General features: G+C 39.6%; 1 protein-coding gene across 1 annotated transcript in view; it reads left to right on the forward strand.

The window, feature by feature from the left end:
- LOC147678535 (extracellular calcium-sensing receptor-like) overlaps window positions 1-17,742 on the forward strand; it is a 75,504-nt gene that overhangs the window by 39,104 nt on the left and 18,658 nt on the right. Inside the window, exons 3-4 of the mRNA XM_086945679.1 lie at window positions 3,672-4,502; window positions 14,122-14,346. Coding sequence (XP_086801805.1) covers window positions 3,672-4,502; window positions 14,122-14,346 — 1,056 coding nt within the window. The remainder of the gene's footprint in view (window positions 1-3,671; window positions 4,503-14,121; window positions 14,347-17,742) is intronic.

Below are 17,742 nucleotides of genomic sequence, written 5' to 3' on the forward strand. Positions count from 1 at the left end.
CAAAACTGGGCATTTAAGAAAATGAAACCTGGGAAACGTTTAGAAACAAAGCATTACACAGGCTAAGTACGAAGGTTGGACTCACTGAGCAGCTTTTTATTGAATTCAAGATGGCCCGCAGGGTCCAGTGGGTAGGCAAAAGTAGAAAACACTAACAGGGGATTGGGTGGTTTTAACGTTTAAAACACCCCTGTTGGTGGAAAATATCTTCTGGTTGGCAGGAAACAATTCTGTGACAACAAGAGGGATTAATACACTGCCATTGGGCTTTTTCTATCGACCACCCTTTAGGGCTGAGAGAGGTGGTATTACCAGAAACATTGGTGTAAGGCAAAATTGCATTTACAATTTACCGGTTGAGAACCGGTTTACCATGCTCTCGAGTTTGGAAGAGATAGACTGACTGGATCAGATACAGGAACCACAGTCAAAGCAAGTAATAGGATCTATCCCTCTCGGTCCACATTGTGCAGACCCTAATGTCGAAATCCAGTCCGTACAGATTACACTTAGAAAATTACTACTAATTAGAACCACAGACCACGGGCACAGACAACAACTTGGCCAGTAGTGGGGCAATAGTAAATCTTTGTCTAGTGATAGATCAGGGAATAATCCCGGTTATCAGTTCAGTTGCACATCAACCTATTTCCACTATATTTCATTTCAAACAGGAACCTACTACCAATGAAGCTAGTCTCATAATTTTATATTGAAATATAGCGGGCTTACGGTTGAAATTGACTAATTATATATGGCATGATTTTGTGGGAAAAATTAAATGTCCTTTGTTTCCAAGAGACCTGGGCCGCGACGAAGTTCATATCGAGGGATACAAGACTTGTCATACCCCGGCTATTCCGTCCTACTTTGGGAGGGCTAAGGGGGGTCTGACAATATATATTTCAAATTTCTGAGCAAAGTGGCAGGTCACATAGTCCTGAACCGTCTCCAACAGTGGGCAGAGGATAACAACGTAATATCGGACCTACAATTCGGGTTCAGGGAAGGGCTGGGTACTATTGAGCAAGGCCTTAATTTGACCCTTTTTATGGGAAAATACGTCAACGTGAAAGGGGGGATATTGTACCTGGCCTTTGCTGACCTGACGGCCGTGTTCGATTGCGTAAGTCATGTTAAACTATGAAGAACTCTGAAGGCAATGTGCGTGGAGATCCCCATAATTAACTTTTTAAGAAAACTTTATGGAAACGAGATCGCTAGGGTCCGTTTTGGCCTTAACGGGGAGTATACAGGGTTGTTTGAAGTTGTTTAAAGTGGAAAGGGGGGTCAGGCAGGGTTGGGTCATGGCACCCTTCCTTTTTACACTCTATACAAATGGTCTGGAACAAGCCATGTTGGAAGGGTGTCGGGACCTACCACTGTTGCAGAAACATCCAATACCCGTCCTACTCTACGCGGACGATGCCGTAATTATGGCTCTGACATCGATAGGGTTACAACGTGCCCTTAATACCTATTATAAATACAAGGAAGACTTAGACTTAAAAATAAACAGTAAGAAAACTTTTATAATGAGTTGCAGGATAGGCGGAAGCAAACAGAAGGATATCTATATAGAAAATACAAAGGTGGAGCCTACTGAAACATACCCTTAGCTAGGTATCCTTATCAATAATAAGGGCTCATGGCATCAAGCAATAAATGCCAGGAAATTACTTTTTATGAGGACAACAACGGCCCTGGTGAAATTCTTGCAGAAGTTAGGTAAGAGACCTCCAGCAGAGAAGAGATGCTCACAATATATCAAGCTAAGTGTGTCAGCAGAGCGACCTATGGGGCAGGAGTTTGGGGATATGGTGATGTGAAGGAACTCCAGAAAGTTGAGAATGCCTTTTTAAGATATTTATTGGTAGTCCCACGAGGCACCTCAATATTTATATGCCACACAGAACTGGGAATACCCTACATCACAGACATAAAAGTCCACCCGGCCTTATTATGGCATTGTATCTGGTGGTCCCCAAGAACATCTTTTAATTGGGAGGTTTTGAGAGACAGCTTAGGTCTAGAAAATGTTTTAAAGATTGGGTGGCTCAAGTACATAAATTTTTTTTGGCTGACCTGGGTTTATTAAATTACTATAAAAATCTCACATCAGTAGCCTTAATCCCCAGGAAAACCTTTAAAAAACAATGTATGAGCCACATGGGGGCACTTAGATTTGCCGCAGAGGCAAACAAGCGAACAGTCCAAAATAACCTAATGATGCAATCTGTCTCAGTATTCAACCATATGTAACGTTTATCTTAAGTGGGTATGACAGATTTGTGCTAAATCGCCATAGGCTGATGTATTCCACCGCTTGGTAAGCTTCCCCAAAATGAATGATTGGGATAAAAAAATTGCCCTTGTGACGATGTCTCACCCCAACCGTCAATGCACTTAATCCTGGTCTGTCAATTTTATAAAGAACAGAAAAGAAAATGGGTTAAACCAATTCTAAAAATTGGGGGCATGACACAATGTCGCCCAGCATACCTTGCACTGCAAATTTTAGATTCAGAATGTTTCACAAGAAATATAGTACAATTCTTGAAAACTACTAATAGGCACAGAAAGCATCTTTAAAGAATGTCCTATTACGAATGTTGTATCGTGATAAGGTTTTTTTATTCCTTTTTTAAAGCATATATTAGATTTTTTTAAATTTCCTGTTTGTTTACAGTGCCCAAAAATGACGTGATGGAACTATTAATTGTAACAAATATTTTTGCTAATTGCATAATATGATTGAAACATTGTTTTAATGATTGTTGTAAAGTGTGCTTTTATGGTTCTTTCTATAGTCATATGAAAACCGAATAAAGCTGTATTGATTGATTGATTGATTAATTAAATATTTACTATACTTGATCCCAAATATATGACCTTTAGGAATATGTATATATATCTTCAAGATATGTAGATGTGGAGTTATGAACATGAATCTGTACCAATCTGTATATAGCTACATTGTCAATGTTTTTCTTATTTTTATTTTTGGGCTATCATATTATGGAAGCATGCTATGACATACTTGAGGTTCTGGCATACAAGGCAGTGCTTTCCAGTTCTAGGTTTTATCTTTGGTAGCAGCATGCATGGCTTAAAGTATATTTCACCATGAATGCTCTTATAACTCAATTTACTTGGCAATATGGTTAATCCTAAATCAAAATAACCAATTGTAAACCCATACAATGGTTTAACACCCAGGTTCATATTCTCATTCCACCAATGACACTGTCCAATCCTTACTCTGTCAGTCCATCCAAGCCAAGTGCACCATAATGCTTGCCCTGATGACGGAAACACTCATGCCCTCTTTATTTCCAAATTTAGTGAGCTTTTCAAGTCTAGAAAATGTTTATGTTTTTTCTTCTCCATCCTTTCGTAATGCTAACTTATGCCCATCTATTTTACAGTAAAATTAATTGAATGAATGTCTGGACAAAACATTATCTTCTGGGGAAGGGTTTAGTCTTTTGTTGAATTAATCTCCTCTCCCAACACATCTGAGAAGTGGCATAGTGAAGTGAGTGTCCATCATCTCATGACAGACATTCCAAGCACAATTTATTCTAAACATAACAGAACTCCCAACTACTTAGCATCTTAGTAAAATCAGTTATTACTGCTTAAAAATGTCTACATTTCTGGCTTTACAGATCAGCTATTTTTCAACGAGTCCAGTCCTGAGTGACCGTAACCAGTTCCCTTCCTTCTTCCGGACCATCCCAAGTGATGACTTCCAGTCCAGGGGACTAGCCCAGTTGGTAGTTCACTTTAATTGGACCTGGGTTGGTATTCTTGCAGAAAACAATGACTACGGCCGTCATGGGGCTGAAATATTACAGACAGAACTTCATAAAGCTGGAGCTTGTGTGGCCTTCTCTGAGAATATTATCCTCAATCGAGCAGACAGGAATGCGCCCCATATTGTCCAGATCATGCGAAATTCAGCAGCTGTTGCTGTGGTCATATTTGGCCTGGATTCACATTTGGTTCCTCTGTTTGATGAACTAGTGAGGCAGAATATGACTGGAAAGACATTCATTGCAAGTGAAGCCTGGTCAACATCAGCACTCCTGTCTGCAGACAAGTATTTGAAAATCCTCTCTGGCACAATCGGACTTGCGATTTACAGTGGAGAGATGCCAGGTTTCAAAGAGTATGTAAACAATGCCCATCCTTCAAACTATCCTGACGATAACTACATTAAAACTTTCTGGGCAACAGCTTTTGGTTGTAGGTGGCAAAGTCCGGAAGTATTGCCGGGTTCATGGGATAACAACACAAAATCATGCACAGGATCAGAGAGGATTGATAGTGTCAATGGCATCTATAATGATGTCTCCCGCCCTAGATTCACGTACAATGTGTATCGGGCAGTTTCCGCCATTTCAGTGGCTTTACATGATCTCAATACATGTCGAACATCGGGAGGACCCTTCTATCGTGGAACCTGTTCCAGTGTATTGGACTTCCAACCCTGGCATGTAAGAAAACAACATTTGCTGCTAGAAATAGTTTGAATATTCAATTAAAGCCATGATATCAACAGGAGACACACATGATTGGCTTTTTATTGGTTTTAGGGAATCCGAGTGCACATCGATGCCTTTACTATTGAGTTTCATTAAATGAGTGTAAACTGTATAATGATCAATCATATTGCTTAAGCTCACAGGCAACATGGTGGTTAAACCCGGACTTTTAGTGTGAGGCATAACACATTGTGCAATGTGAACACTTAATTTTTTCAAAAAGAAACACCACGTTTGAGCTCCAAATGTAATAGTCACACAACATTTATATAGTAGACAGGCTACTATGGAAGCCATTCACTTTTATTCAAAAACTCACAGGTAGACCAGTAATCCAGTGGTGTGGGACACTGCATTCTTTCAAATTGCATTCTGAGGATACTCTAAGAAAGGGTGAATTACCACTTTGTGAGCTGGAGTTACACATCTAATTCCTTTGATGCTTTATTTTCAGTGCTTTTCTTTTCATTTTAAAAGAGAAAGTTTACTTGTTAATTAAAGTAGCACAATATGATGTGCAAAGTATGAAAAATCTGGAACATAGTTTTAAAAGAAAAAGAAAAAACATAGGAAAGAGAGGGGAAAGTAATATAGCCATATCTTATTAGAAATAAGTTACAAATGTCAAATATCACTGCTAAAATATAAGTATCAAAGTTGGAAATGAACAGCAGATTATATTGATTATTCAAATTGGTAACATAAAATAAAGTCATTGAGATTTAGGTACCTCTTGTTTCTGAGGGTAGCATAGCAGCTGTTTCTTGCAGAGGCATACAGGAAATGTATCACAGGTAATCAAAGAAGATCTATTTTATTGGTAAGAGCAATTGGATTGATGTATGCTCTAACAAGTGTAGGATTATAGAAAACACCATTACACCTAGCCTGAAGTGATACATTTGCAGAATCTTTCCATGCTTTGGTAATCTGTTGAAAATCAAGTGCTAGAAGTAAATCAAGTACCTGAACATTATCTGATTGGGAGGACTAGTGCTCTGAAATACTCCCCTAAAATATTAGTCAAAGTGAAGGGTACATGTGTGAAATATAATACTGATGTGTCGCAAGACTTGTGACCAAAAGTGATTGGTAGAGGGACAGTCAAATAAAATATGTTTGAGGTTGAATGAAGTACTATTGCAGGACCAACAGGAGGAGAGGAATGTAGAGTTAATTTTATGCAGAGTGACTAGAGTGATTAAAAGTCTATTTTAGATAAAAGATACAGTTTGGAACAACATTTGCTGCTCTAGAGGATTTCAGTATTTTAGTCCAACGTTTGTTCAATATGGGAACTTAAAAAGAAGTCTGTATGTCGGATTCCCATTGCAGTTCCATAGCTGTATTTGGTTGAGTTCTGGGTGAGCTGTTAAATTCTTATATATTTGGGATGCTGAAAGAAAGTTGCAAAGTAGAGGTGTTATGCTAGGAACCTTAGGAGGAGGGGTGAGATTATGCAAACGTTGATCATATGCAGATCCGATGATAGAAATTATTGATACATTTTTAGCCTCATACACAGAAGGAAATGAGAAACATGCTTGAGCTAATATAAGAGGAAAAGATAAATCATTATGAAAAAGTTGATACATTTATCTGAGTCCTTTTCCATGCCAAGCTTTCCCAAAAAATTGGTTTATTGTTTAATTTAGTATGTTTAGTATGCCAAACTGAAGAATGTAGAAATTGTTGTTTAGTATTCTGATGGGAATTTAAAATAGGTTAGAGGATCTTACATGCATTTTTTAATATGAGAGGGACAAGGATAAAGGTTTGCGAGAAAAAGATAAGAAATAAGAATTCTTGAATAGATAAGAAGTGGAGAAAAGATTTTTAAATATCAAACCATGATGTAGAATTATAGAGTTTTGTTGTCAGTCAGAGAAAAGGATGCTTGTTTAAGAAAATATGCTGTATATTACGTGCAAAAGTCAGGAAAATTAACATATGCCATATGTTTGGGATGTTTACGGTTTTGAAGCGACATGCAAGATTTTTGTAAAGTATATTTTTGTAAAATGAAATCTGGGAATATTTTAGGGATATTAGAAAGATAAAAACATATTATGGGGACTATCATCATTTTTATTGGATCTAGTTGACCTCACCAAGATAAGAACTGAGAATTTCATCTAGAGGTAAGAGTTGTAAGGATTTCTTTTGCGTTGATGGATACCTTGTCTTTACTCGAAGCATTACACCAGAGTAAAATATATTAATTCTATCTGTATTACAATGAAAGAAAGAAGAAAGAAAGTTTGCATGAAAACATAATTTAGTAAAGGGAGAATTTAAGCATTTATCTAGATGGAAGCAAAATGTGTGACTTCAATCCAGAAGGCTGGCAACAAGGATTAAGGATATGAGAGGAAGAGCAAAATGTAATCAGCATGAACTTAAAATGTTAAATGTTTGTCTCCATATTGGAAACCAGAAATTTAAAAGTTTCAATAATTTTTTATAAAAAGGATTCTAGGGCAAACAAATAATCAGGGAGAAAGAGGGCATCCTTGCCGAATACCTGGATGAATTGTAAAAGATGGAGAAATAAGGAGACAAAATGAATAAATTTACAACCAAAGACAAACCTAGAAGAAGTAGGAAAAAATGGTCAGCTAACTCAGTCAAATTCCTTTTAAGCATCCAAAGAAATAGCCAATATAGAATGTTTATATGATTTCAACTTACTTAAAACATTGACGATTAATCTGGTGCTATCCATAATATGCCTACCTTGAATAAATAGAGAGATCAGGCAAAGATTTCAGCAAAGATTTTATAATCCAAATTAACAAGGGAACTGGATCTATAATTTTTTCAGATTGTTGGATCTTTGCTCTTTTAAGGGATGAGACATATTAAAACATCTTGGAAGGAACCCCAAGCAGATTTAGAGGAAATGAAATTAGTAAAAAACTGAGGTTGTTTGGGTGTAAGAAGTTTGAAGAAATGTGCGTTAAATTGCATAGGGAAACCCATCCTAATCGAGTAAATAGCAGTGAGAATGTCATCAATACAATTGTCATCTAATGAAGTGAAATCCATTGTAGGATCGGAAGGAGATTTAATATTGGTTAGATACAGAATTATGTCTTTCTATGGGATTCCTGAGTGTACAAAGATTGGAAGAAGTCTCTAAATTCAGAAACAATATCTTAATTTTTTGAACTGATTGGTTAGTGGACGTGAAGATGGAGTCTATTTGGTATGGTCTATTTTAATTTTGAGGTGATTAGCTAGAACTTTTCTGGTCTTATTTTCTCCTCCGTAATATTTGGCACTGGATTTAAGGAGGCATGAGTTGGTATTTTCTGTGACTATTGTATTAAAAGCAAATTGAGATTTAATTGACTCTTCCAGACAAATTGTAGAGTTAGAGAGGTGATTAGAATTCTCTAACGGTGTAATACAATTCATAAATACATTTAATTTGTTGGAGGATGGCTTCTTTTTATGGGCTACAAAGGACATAATGAAATCTCTAGAAGCAGCTTTAAAGGTGAGGGAGATAGTTGGGGTCTCATTGTCAAGACAAAAGGTGTTTGCAAAGTGTTCAAACTTTTGTGCAAATTTAGGATCTAGAAGGAGGCAGTTAATAAATCTCCAATGTTTGGTACCAGGAGTAAGTGAAAGAAGATCTACATCTAGAGTGATAGGGTCACGGTTGGAGATGAATATGCAGATGATATCTGAATGTGTAATGTGTTGTGCAAGAGACTTGGAAACAAATAAATAGTCAATTTGAGTTTGGGGAGAATGTGCAGGGGAGAATAAGTGTATGCCTTGAGGGATCTCTGTTTTATAGTGGATTTATACATGGGATGCATATGTGATTGGATAAACTTAGATTTAGAGTGCAATCAACAAATGGGTCAATAACCATATTACAATCACCACCAACATTTCAATAACTATAATTAAAAGACATCAACATAGATAATACCTCAGGTCAAAAGATGTATCTGTGGTAGTGGGTGCTTAGACATTAAAAATAGTTATAGGTATTTTATTAATAGTCATGGATGCAGAAACCTATCTTCACACAGAATCAGTTTCTTGGGAACAAACTTGAATATCTAAGGATTTATGACATAAGAACGCCACTCCATTGCATAAAGAAAATGTGGGTGTGGTCAGGAGAAAAATAAGGAATAAAGCATAGCAAAAGAAGAGGGTGACACAGGAGAAAGATGAGGCAGAGGGAAGTAGAAATGCAACATACTGGAATGAATAACCATAAAGACTTATCTACACAATACACAAACATGTTGAGGGTAGAGCGACAATTAAATGGGGAAGCCACAACCCAAACTCCGATCAGCTAACAAAGGAGGGGGAGACCAAACCACATAAACCCATATCTGTGAAATCTTGACAAAAAACACGGAACATACCTAAACGAAAGAATCTTTGCATTGTAAGAAACAATTCTAACATATATGTGAGAAGATTAGTAAATATAATATAGACTTGTGAATAGAACACTTATGACTAGAAAATTATCAACAGAATTTGAAAACCATAAATCAAGTAACAGGAAGCTTGAAGGTGTACATTGCCTCTCCTCTGCAATTAGTAATACATTGTTGGGGAAGGGAGGGGTCTTCATAGGTAGTAGTCTTGTTATTGTAAGTTACTCTGAATAAACATGGATGAAAGGATCCAAATCCGGTTTTGAGAGAGTGGAGAGCTGGTCGCATATCGAGAAACATGTTCCTTCTGTCTGCTGTGGCCTTGGCAAAATCCGGTGCAAAAATTAGGTTAGATCTGGAACCTGAAATACGACCTGTGGCTTTAGGTGCCTTGGTGACAATAAGGAGATCTAAATATTCTAAAAAATGAAGCATTGCACCTCTAGGTTTCTGTAAAGTTGAGGCAGAATGAGGAGCATGACCAAGTGTATGTACCTTTGTATGTTCAAAAGAGGGTAGGTAGGTAGGATAAGAACCTTCCATTCCTTCAGTCAGACCATAGGTTTGTAGACTGTTCCTTCTGTTTCAATTTTCTATGTCCTTAGCCTGTTTTTTAAGACAACATTTCAGATTGCAATGCTTGTACAGTTAGCGCAGTGTCTTTGAGTACTCCAACCCTTCGCTCCATCTGAGTAACTTTATCTATCACAGAAGACCATATTTCATCAAGGGCCTGTCTTCCCTGTAAGGTTTGAGTGCACGAATTTCCTCTAATTTCCTCTCAAACTAGACATCCCGCGTAAAGAACACATCTCTGGTCACCTGAAAAACCTCCACTGGCTCCCCGTAAATAAGAGGATTACTTTCCGCCTCCTAACCCACGCACACAAAGCACTTTACGAACTTGGACCCGAATGCCTCAACACACGACTGTCCTTCTACACCCCCTCCCGCCAGCTACGATCCTCCAACCAAGCCCTTGCCACTGTACCTCGCATCAACAAAACCACCATGGGAGGTAGATCCTTCTCCTACCTGGCAGCTAAAACCTGGAACTCACTTCCCACTCACCTTCGCCTTACTCAGAACCACCTAGCATTCAGAAAGCAACTTAAAACTTGGATATTCGACAAGTAATTCCCCACCCTTCTTCAAGCGCCTTGAGACCCTATGGGTATGTAGCGCGCTATATAAATCTCTTGACTTGACTTGACTTAATTTGAGCTCCATTGGGACAGTAGTGTTGACTTTTCTGAGGAAAGGATGTCATTTGTTAGCTCTCTTATGTGTTGTGGCACTAGTAGAAGTAGGCAAATTAGAAGGTAGTTTATCCACAGAGATGGCATGAGAGTCTGACATACTAGAGGGAGGGTTTTGACATCCACCCCCAGAATCCCCCATAACCTCCAGGGCAGATAAGAGGTTAAGAATGTCGATTTTAGTATTGTTCTTCAGTAGTTTACTGACAAGTTTCTGGTTCTTCCCATATGTATCTGAAGAAGCCATTGACTGACATAGGCACAGTACTTAAAAGTAGCCTACAAACAAAAAGAGTAAAATAATATTTTGTCTCCTTACTTCATTGCAATAAAATGGAAAAAAGAGTGAGCTGACTGGCTATTTTTACCTTCCATTGTCCCTTAAGATTCAGGCAGCATTCCGAGGTGTTTTGAAGCTGAGCGTGACATCAGTCAACAAAAGCAAGACAAACAAAATGATGATCATCATCAGGACGAGAATTATCTAAAATTGATATACCTAAAAGTAGAAGAGAATTGTGTTAATATGTATCAACACCCAATTGCCAACAAATTTATAACCACAGGTATCGTAAAGAGATACTACGCACAAAAAAAATGTGGCCATAAAAACTCTTAATCAAACAAATATTAGACAGATTGTCCTGGACTAACTTCAAAGTAGATATTGACATGCTATAATGGATAACATAAGTGTTACACAAAGGAGTGGATCCTTATAAGGAGTTCATTGTTGAGAGCCAAGGTAAGCCTGTGTTATCTACCCCAAAATTAAGGACCTCTAGTCCAACCCTATCAAACATATCAATATAAAAGTGAAGACTTAAAGTAGTAAGAAATCAAACAGATATCTTTGGGACTCTGAGGAGGAGGCAAGGCGGGACTTCTCTGAAAAAGGGAACTATTGTGGATGGACAAACGAGGGACAATAACAGAGGCCTGCATACACTTGGGGATTGGAGACAGGCTTTGTTTATATGAACAATGGAGAACGTTGCAGTTTGTGTGAACTGCGCAATTGAAGACATGACTTCCTATTCTATGTGTGATTTCTTTTGTGTTTCTATGATTAGGCGTACCTAAGACTGTGGCAAGTGGTTTTCTACCTGTGACAATGCTGTTAATCGGGAGCCACAATGTTTTTATTTCAATGCTTTCCTTTTAACGCTTTTTTTCTCTCTCTTTTAGAGTCTATAATTTTGTAAATTCTAACCCTTTGATATGTTCAGGGAATGGAGAGATGGTCAACAATTTGATCTCACTAGCATGGAGGAATACAACATATTATGCAAGAGTAGGATAGTATTTTTTCAATGGCCTTTTTTATGCATGAAAAACGTTTTTATTTGGTTGTACAATTACGTCAACCAACATGCAGTCTTGGTTTATAATATAAATCTATATTTCGTACAAAGAAAGGGAGGCATTTTGCTCTGTTCTCTACTGGTAACTCAACTGTATTGCCATTGAAGCATGGTGTCGGCTGTCTCCTTTATGTGCATGCTTTTTGAAGCACCTCAGGATTAAACTACAGGAGCCCTTCGGCACTTCGACTGGGAATCCAGGAGGCCAAGCACAGGCAGCGTTTCATTGGTACTATGGGGCTGATTATGATGTCGGGCATTCATGAAAGGGACTAACCGACCTCTAGTCAGTGCTTCGATCACCTGATTTGGATACAACTGAACACTGTTTGGTCACATTCTGACATTTCCCTATGGGAGCATGTGTTACAGACTTAACCTTGCAATAGTGCATGCTCCCATAGGAAAAAGGGAGGTGGTGGTAATCCCTGCAACCCGTGGCAGCCACCTCAAGCTTCTTATCACAGGGTGCAGAGAATAACAGGATGGTACCATAGATGCCCCCTAGGGTACCAGCCAGTGGCCCCACACACAAGGGGGTCCCGCTAGGGGACCCATAATCACTCTCTGACAGGCTTGCCATGTCGGAAAGCCAAGCATGGAAAGCATGTCGGAGACTGAGTATTATAATCCTAAGGGTGGAAAGACCGACCTTTGGGATTACGGGACAGCCTCTGACTGGCCAACAAGCTCCTTGTCAGAAGCCCAGCCGTAATGACGGCTGATTTCAATTCCTACAGGCTGATTCATAATCAGCCGGTTGGAAGTCAAACCGACGATGATGATCAGAAAGACTCCGACCGAAGGCTTTCTGACCACCATTGCATTAAGCCCTTAAGTGTGGAATCCTCTGATAGCAAGTTTAAGAATCTGTCTTGTTCTTTTATGAAATTGGATTTTAACTTTTTTGTTATTTATTTAAAGTTTACACAAACTGAATAGAGAGTGTGTCTTTAAAATGGGCCTCTACCTTCAACTCAGGTGATAAATGGATTTGTGGCTCATGCTGGTTTGGTGAGTTCACTTACCATTCATGGAGATTAATAAAAGATTAGCAACAAGACAATAATAATAATAAATTCCTTTATTCGGTTTTTAGCAATGCAAAACCATAAAAGTTACAACAACAAGACAAGGTGTTTGAAATGCCAGAACAATTGCACACAATCTTTGCTCATTTAGAAATTTCCGTCCTGTCACCATCCCATTCTGATTTACTAGAAGCAATTTGACGCTTGTTTAAATGGGATGTTTTATGCTGTTTGCATATTTTGTGATCGTTTTAGGAAATACACTCACTAGTTGTAATAGTGATACATCCAGTTGTACCGTTTTTGAATACCTCAGTAGGCTTAAGTAACACTTGAAAGAGTTTAATGCCAACCAGTCTGTGCTTATTTATATAATTGATTACTTCTTTAAATTTCATTTTAGGGTATGAAAACTACATTTTGAAGCTGTCCTTCTAAACAGTGTGACATTTTATTTTGGGGTAGGTAACACAGGTTTACCATGCCTATCCCAATTAACTCCTTATAAGGGTCCATTTGTTCATGTAATACTTATGTTATTCCATTACAGCATGCAAATATCTAATTTGAAGTTGGTGCAGGACAATTTGTCTGATATTTGTTTGATTAAGGTAATTTATTCTCCGGTTTTTAGGTATGTACTTTCTCTTTAGATATCTGTGGTAAATTTGTCAGCAATTAAATGTTTACATATATTTAACACAAGCGTCTCATTCTTTTGGGTATCTCTGTTTTAGTTAATTCTCATCCTGATGTTGACCATGCTCTAAATGCCGATTTTGAGGGGACAAAAAAACATCGACAAGAAACATATATGGACTGTGTTTTTAAGATTTTTGACAGTGGATGAGTACACTTGGTTCATGAGTGTGACCTTCAAAACAGTCAATTGTCCCATTCAGCCACATGTATATAAATTGTACATACAATGAATGCACTTTTCAATCACCATATATCACTTTCACTTCTCTGTCACTTTTTAGAAGCACCTTGTATAAGTAGTATATTATACTGTGTGAATTGATCAATATATTAAAAAGTGAGATATGTATAAATAAATGCACTGAAACGCATAACTGAATCTTGCTCATTGGAGTGTTTTCTTTTACTTTCCATAAAATAACACTATTGCTGTGGTAGTCAAGGGCTACACTACCTCCGTAGGGACCAGTATATTGTTTAGCTATTGCTTAGCTCTAATCAGATTTTCACTTCCTCTGCATACAATTTAAAGTTCATGTGGTAGGCACATTATTGTTGAACAGCAGACAAGAGTAAATACAGCAGCACATCAGTTGCACACCTTAAGTCAATGATAGGGGCTCAGTTTCAAATGCAATGCAGCTAAAGTTACAAACGGTGCCTGTTGTGTTCTACGTTTCCTGTTTTCAGTTTCTTACCAAATAATTAGGGATAAATTATATCATAATTTTGTATATCCCTTCAACCTCCCAACAATTAAACATGCCAATTTATTGTTGTGCTCCCTTTCTATTCCCCAGCTTTACCACTACATCAAACATGCCACCTTCAAGGATGAACTTCAAACAAAGGTTTTCTTTGACAGTTCTGGGAACCCCCTCGCTCAGTATGATATTGTCCACTGGCAACTGGAAACAGACGCCAAAATACAACACCGTACAGTCGGGCACTATGATTCCAGTGCCCCCTCAGGGAAGAGCCTGCACATCAACACCAGCATCATTTTGTGGCCAGGATCTGCACAGGTAAGACTGTAGAAAAAAGGGTAGGGCTGATGGCCTGTTTCAAGATTGCCCGGCGTTAACCGCCTCTATACCACTCTAGTTACCAAACAAAGAGGTAGGCGCTGGAGACTGGAAGGCAGGAAACAGAAGTTTTTATTCTGACGGATCAGAACACATCAGATCAGACAACAAGGTATCGTCTCGAGGTGCTCTAACAGCCTCTCTGAGGTCTGGCCTCTTATACCCTGGTTTATGACGTGTGAGCATTCTTTATTGCATAAAAAAAACTCTGTGAACTCACAAAAAGACTTCCCCGTAATCCTCGTGTCAGACCCACCCCCACATGTATCCACAATAGAGGTCCTCACCCTGCTGATAATAAGAGGGGGCTATCACGCAGCTGAGTGTTCCGCCGATTCTTAGGATGTGTGCGCCTGATCGTATCCCAGGGGGTGGGGAGGCCAGGATCAATAGTGTGCCCTTTGAAGAGGAGCGACTCCATACAATAGGGGGCAGTAAACTGTATCTCCCGGCTAGGCGATGGCCTCGGACCTGTGTGGACAATCGGACTCGGGGGAAGGGGTCATCAAAGGAGAGGTATTCATGCCGCGTGGACAATCAAGCGCGGAGGGAGAGTTTACCAACAGAGGGGTATTCATGAAAGGAAAGGAGGTGTTGGTCAGGCGCGAGCGTGACTCCCAAGGACAGAGTCATGCAGAAGAAGAAGGTTTATGACTTGCCCATGTGAGGGAGTGGGGGGGGAAAGCCAGGGTGCGCGGAGGATGCTCGCAGGGTCAGGGGAGCACGCTGGCGATCGATCGTGGACAGGGAGACCATGATACCTAAAATGGCTGTCGTGCATGTTGTACATGGGTGACAAGCTGGCGCAGATGATGTTCAGCTCGTGTATTAAAATTCCACAAAGACCATGTTAAAGAATACAAAGATCTTCCAAAGCTTCCATGAGCCCTTTCCCTCCAGCTGATAAGCATAATGCCTGTATAAACTTAGAATGAATGCTGGTGATGGGACCTGACAAATAAGATCCACAAACTTTCTGCATCAACAGAAGGAGTAATGTCTCAGTTTAAAAAATGTATTATGTTGAAATGTTTAAATCCTTTAGTGGTTTTGGTATGTTTAGAGCCTTACTTCAAAGTGTTAGAGCTGAAGGTGACCACCTCGCTTTCTTCCACTCTGGACACTGTCTCCACGCCTGCAGTTTTCACCTACAAATCGTTTTCTCATGTTTCTTAGTCTGATTAGACTACAGCCCACAATATGCTCCAGTGTATCACACAAACATTCAAGACTTGAAACAGTGTCTGTAATGATGTGGAGAGGGTGGTCACCCTATGCACAGCTCAATATTGTGTAAAATAAACAGTAGGGCACAAACACGTTAAAGCACTTATGTATTTGCACATTAGATGAAAGATATAAAAAAGAATAAAATTTCCATTTTTTCTGCAAAAGATTGCTACAAAGAAAATGTTCAGCATTTAGAACCAATGCAGCACTGCTGACCAGAAACATAAGCATCTTTCACTTTAATAAATGAAGTGCAAGTATTTATGTGTTCAAAGCTATATTGATTCATGGAATTTAAACTAATATCTCACTGGTGTAACTTGGAAATATTTATAAAAATGCTTAAAACATTTTTGGTTTACAAAACATATAGTATCACAGAACAAATCATTTTAATAAATATGCAAGTAAATGGATATAGATTTAGGACTTCACGTGAACTGTGGTAACTTATTGTGAGTTACATTTAATATTGCGGAGGGCAATGGCCCTAGTAAACAAATTAAAAAGAATATAGAAGAACCTTCATGTTGTTTGAAAGCGGACTTTCAGCCTGCTCGTAGATGGTCATCTAATCTGAACTCTGACGTCACAAAAAGGAAGGACAGAAATGCCTGAAACAAGCTAAAAAGATAGTTGTGTTGTTGCACTGCATTTTAAACCATCATTATAAACATGGATCAACCATTTCTTAATTGGCCTTATCTCCACTACAAAAGGTAGAGTCCAGCTCTCCATGGGACTGACAAGTTCAATGTTCCTAAGACCACTAACAATCCTATGCCTTGTTTTCACATCAAACAGCTTTTTAGATGAGGTATATGGATTTTGAAGTGTTGAAATTGTCCCCCGCCCCAGTTAAGCTAACAGAGATTCTGGGTTGAATCATGAGAATCCCCTGAGTACTTATGAATTACCATGGAAATAAGTAAGTCAGGGTCCAATTTACCTGCCCATTCCTCATTATTCCCGGCAGGATGTTCTCAGGTGCATGAAAGATCTGTGGTAGCTCCACAAATTGTATACATCCCAACTGATCAGTGCACAGGTGCTGCGGAATGGCTGCTCCCTAGTGCTGCTCCACCGGACGGAACACGGATCTGACCAAAGGAGGCTCATTTGGTCGAAATGCACCCAACTAATTTGTGAATATTGGCATCGAAATACAGCTGCCAGTAGCAGATGTGTCAAATGGCGAGGAGACACGCTGTATCTGTAGACAAACCGAGTGAGTCTCGTGCAGGAGCTCCGGCGAGGGACAAGATGGTGGCCGGATTTGTGAGGAATGCCTGATTACTGACGAGCCGAGAGCGGCACAAGCGGATGAGCGTTGGGAGGCCTGGCTGTGCTTGGCGCTGCAGTTAATTCAAACGGAGGTGTAGTGTTGTGACAGTGGGAGTGCCATTCGAGCTGCTGATCGCACTGAAGTAGAGACATGAGCAAAGGTCCATAGAAGAGGGCTGGGGTCTTAAGAAGCTGCCTCTCCCTGCTGCAGACCGGTAAGCCAGATCTGACACCAGAGGGTGGCGGCGCTTGGGCCCAAAGGAGCGCATTGCCCTGCAATGCCCTGAAACAAATCCAGGGGCAATTAAAGGCAAGATCGGAGGAAAGTGTGCAAGGCATCTCCCCCCAAGATAGCCATATTGCTGAGAAATGTAGGTGAGGTGGCAAGTAAGTGCAGAGTGCCTAGGTTACAGTTGCAGCGTCAGCACTGACCTGGATCCTGTAAGTGGGGAGCAGAAGGGAGGTACCAGAGTTTGTGTGGGCCTATGCTCCATGCCCTTCAGTGAAGAACAACAAGGAAGTCCGGAGCACAGTACTGAGGGACCAGGGCTGACTGGGGGAAACCATGTTCTTCTTGGGGGTGAGACCGACCCCCCGTTTTGCAGGCTACTTGGAGGAAAGGGATCCTCATGGGCATGAAACGTATCGGCCAATAGGCTCCTTGGTCACTCTGCACAAGATGAAAATCCCTGTTACTTCCTAGGATTGGGGCAACATCCGGCTGGCCTGCTGATCCAGGGATACTGGATCACTGAAGGGGCAAGACCTTGCCAAGTGGGGACATCTGACACACCAATTTTCTAATAATGGTCACCATGAGTA

The sequence above is a fragment of the Lissotriton vulgaris genome, chromosome 12, assembly GCF_964263255.1.
Source record: "Lissotriton vulgaris chromosome 12, aLisVul1.2, whole genome shotgun sequence".
Classification (NCBI taxonomy): Eukaryota; Metazoa; Chordata; class Amphibia; order Caudata; family Salamandridae; genus Lissotriton; species Lissotriton vulgaris.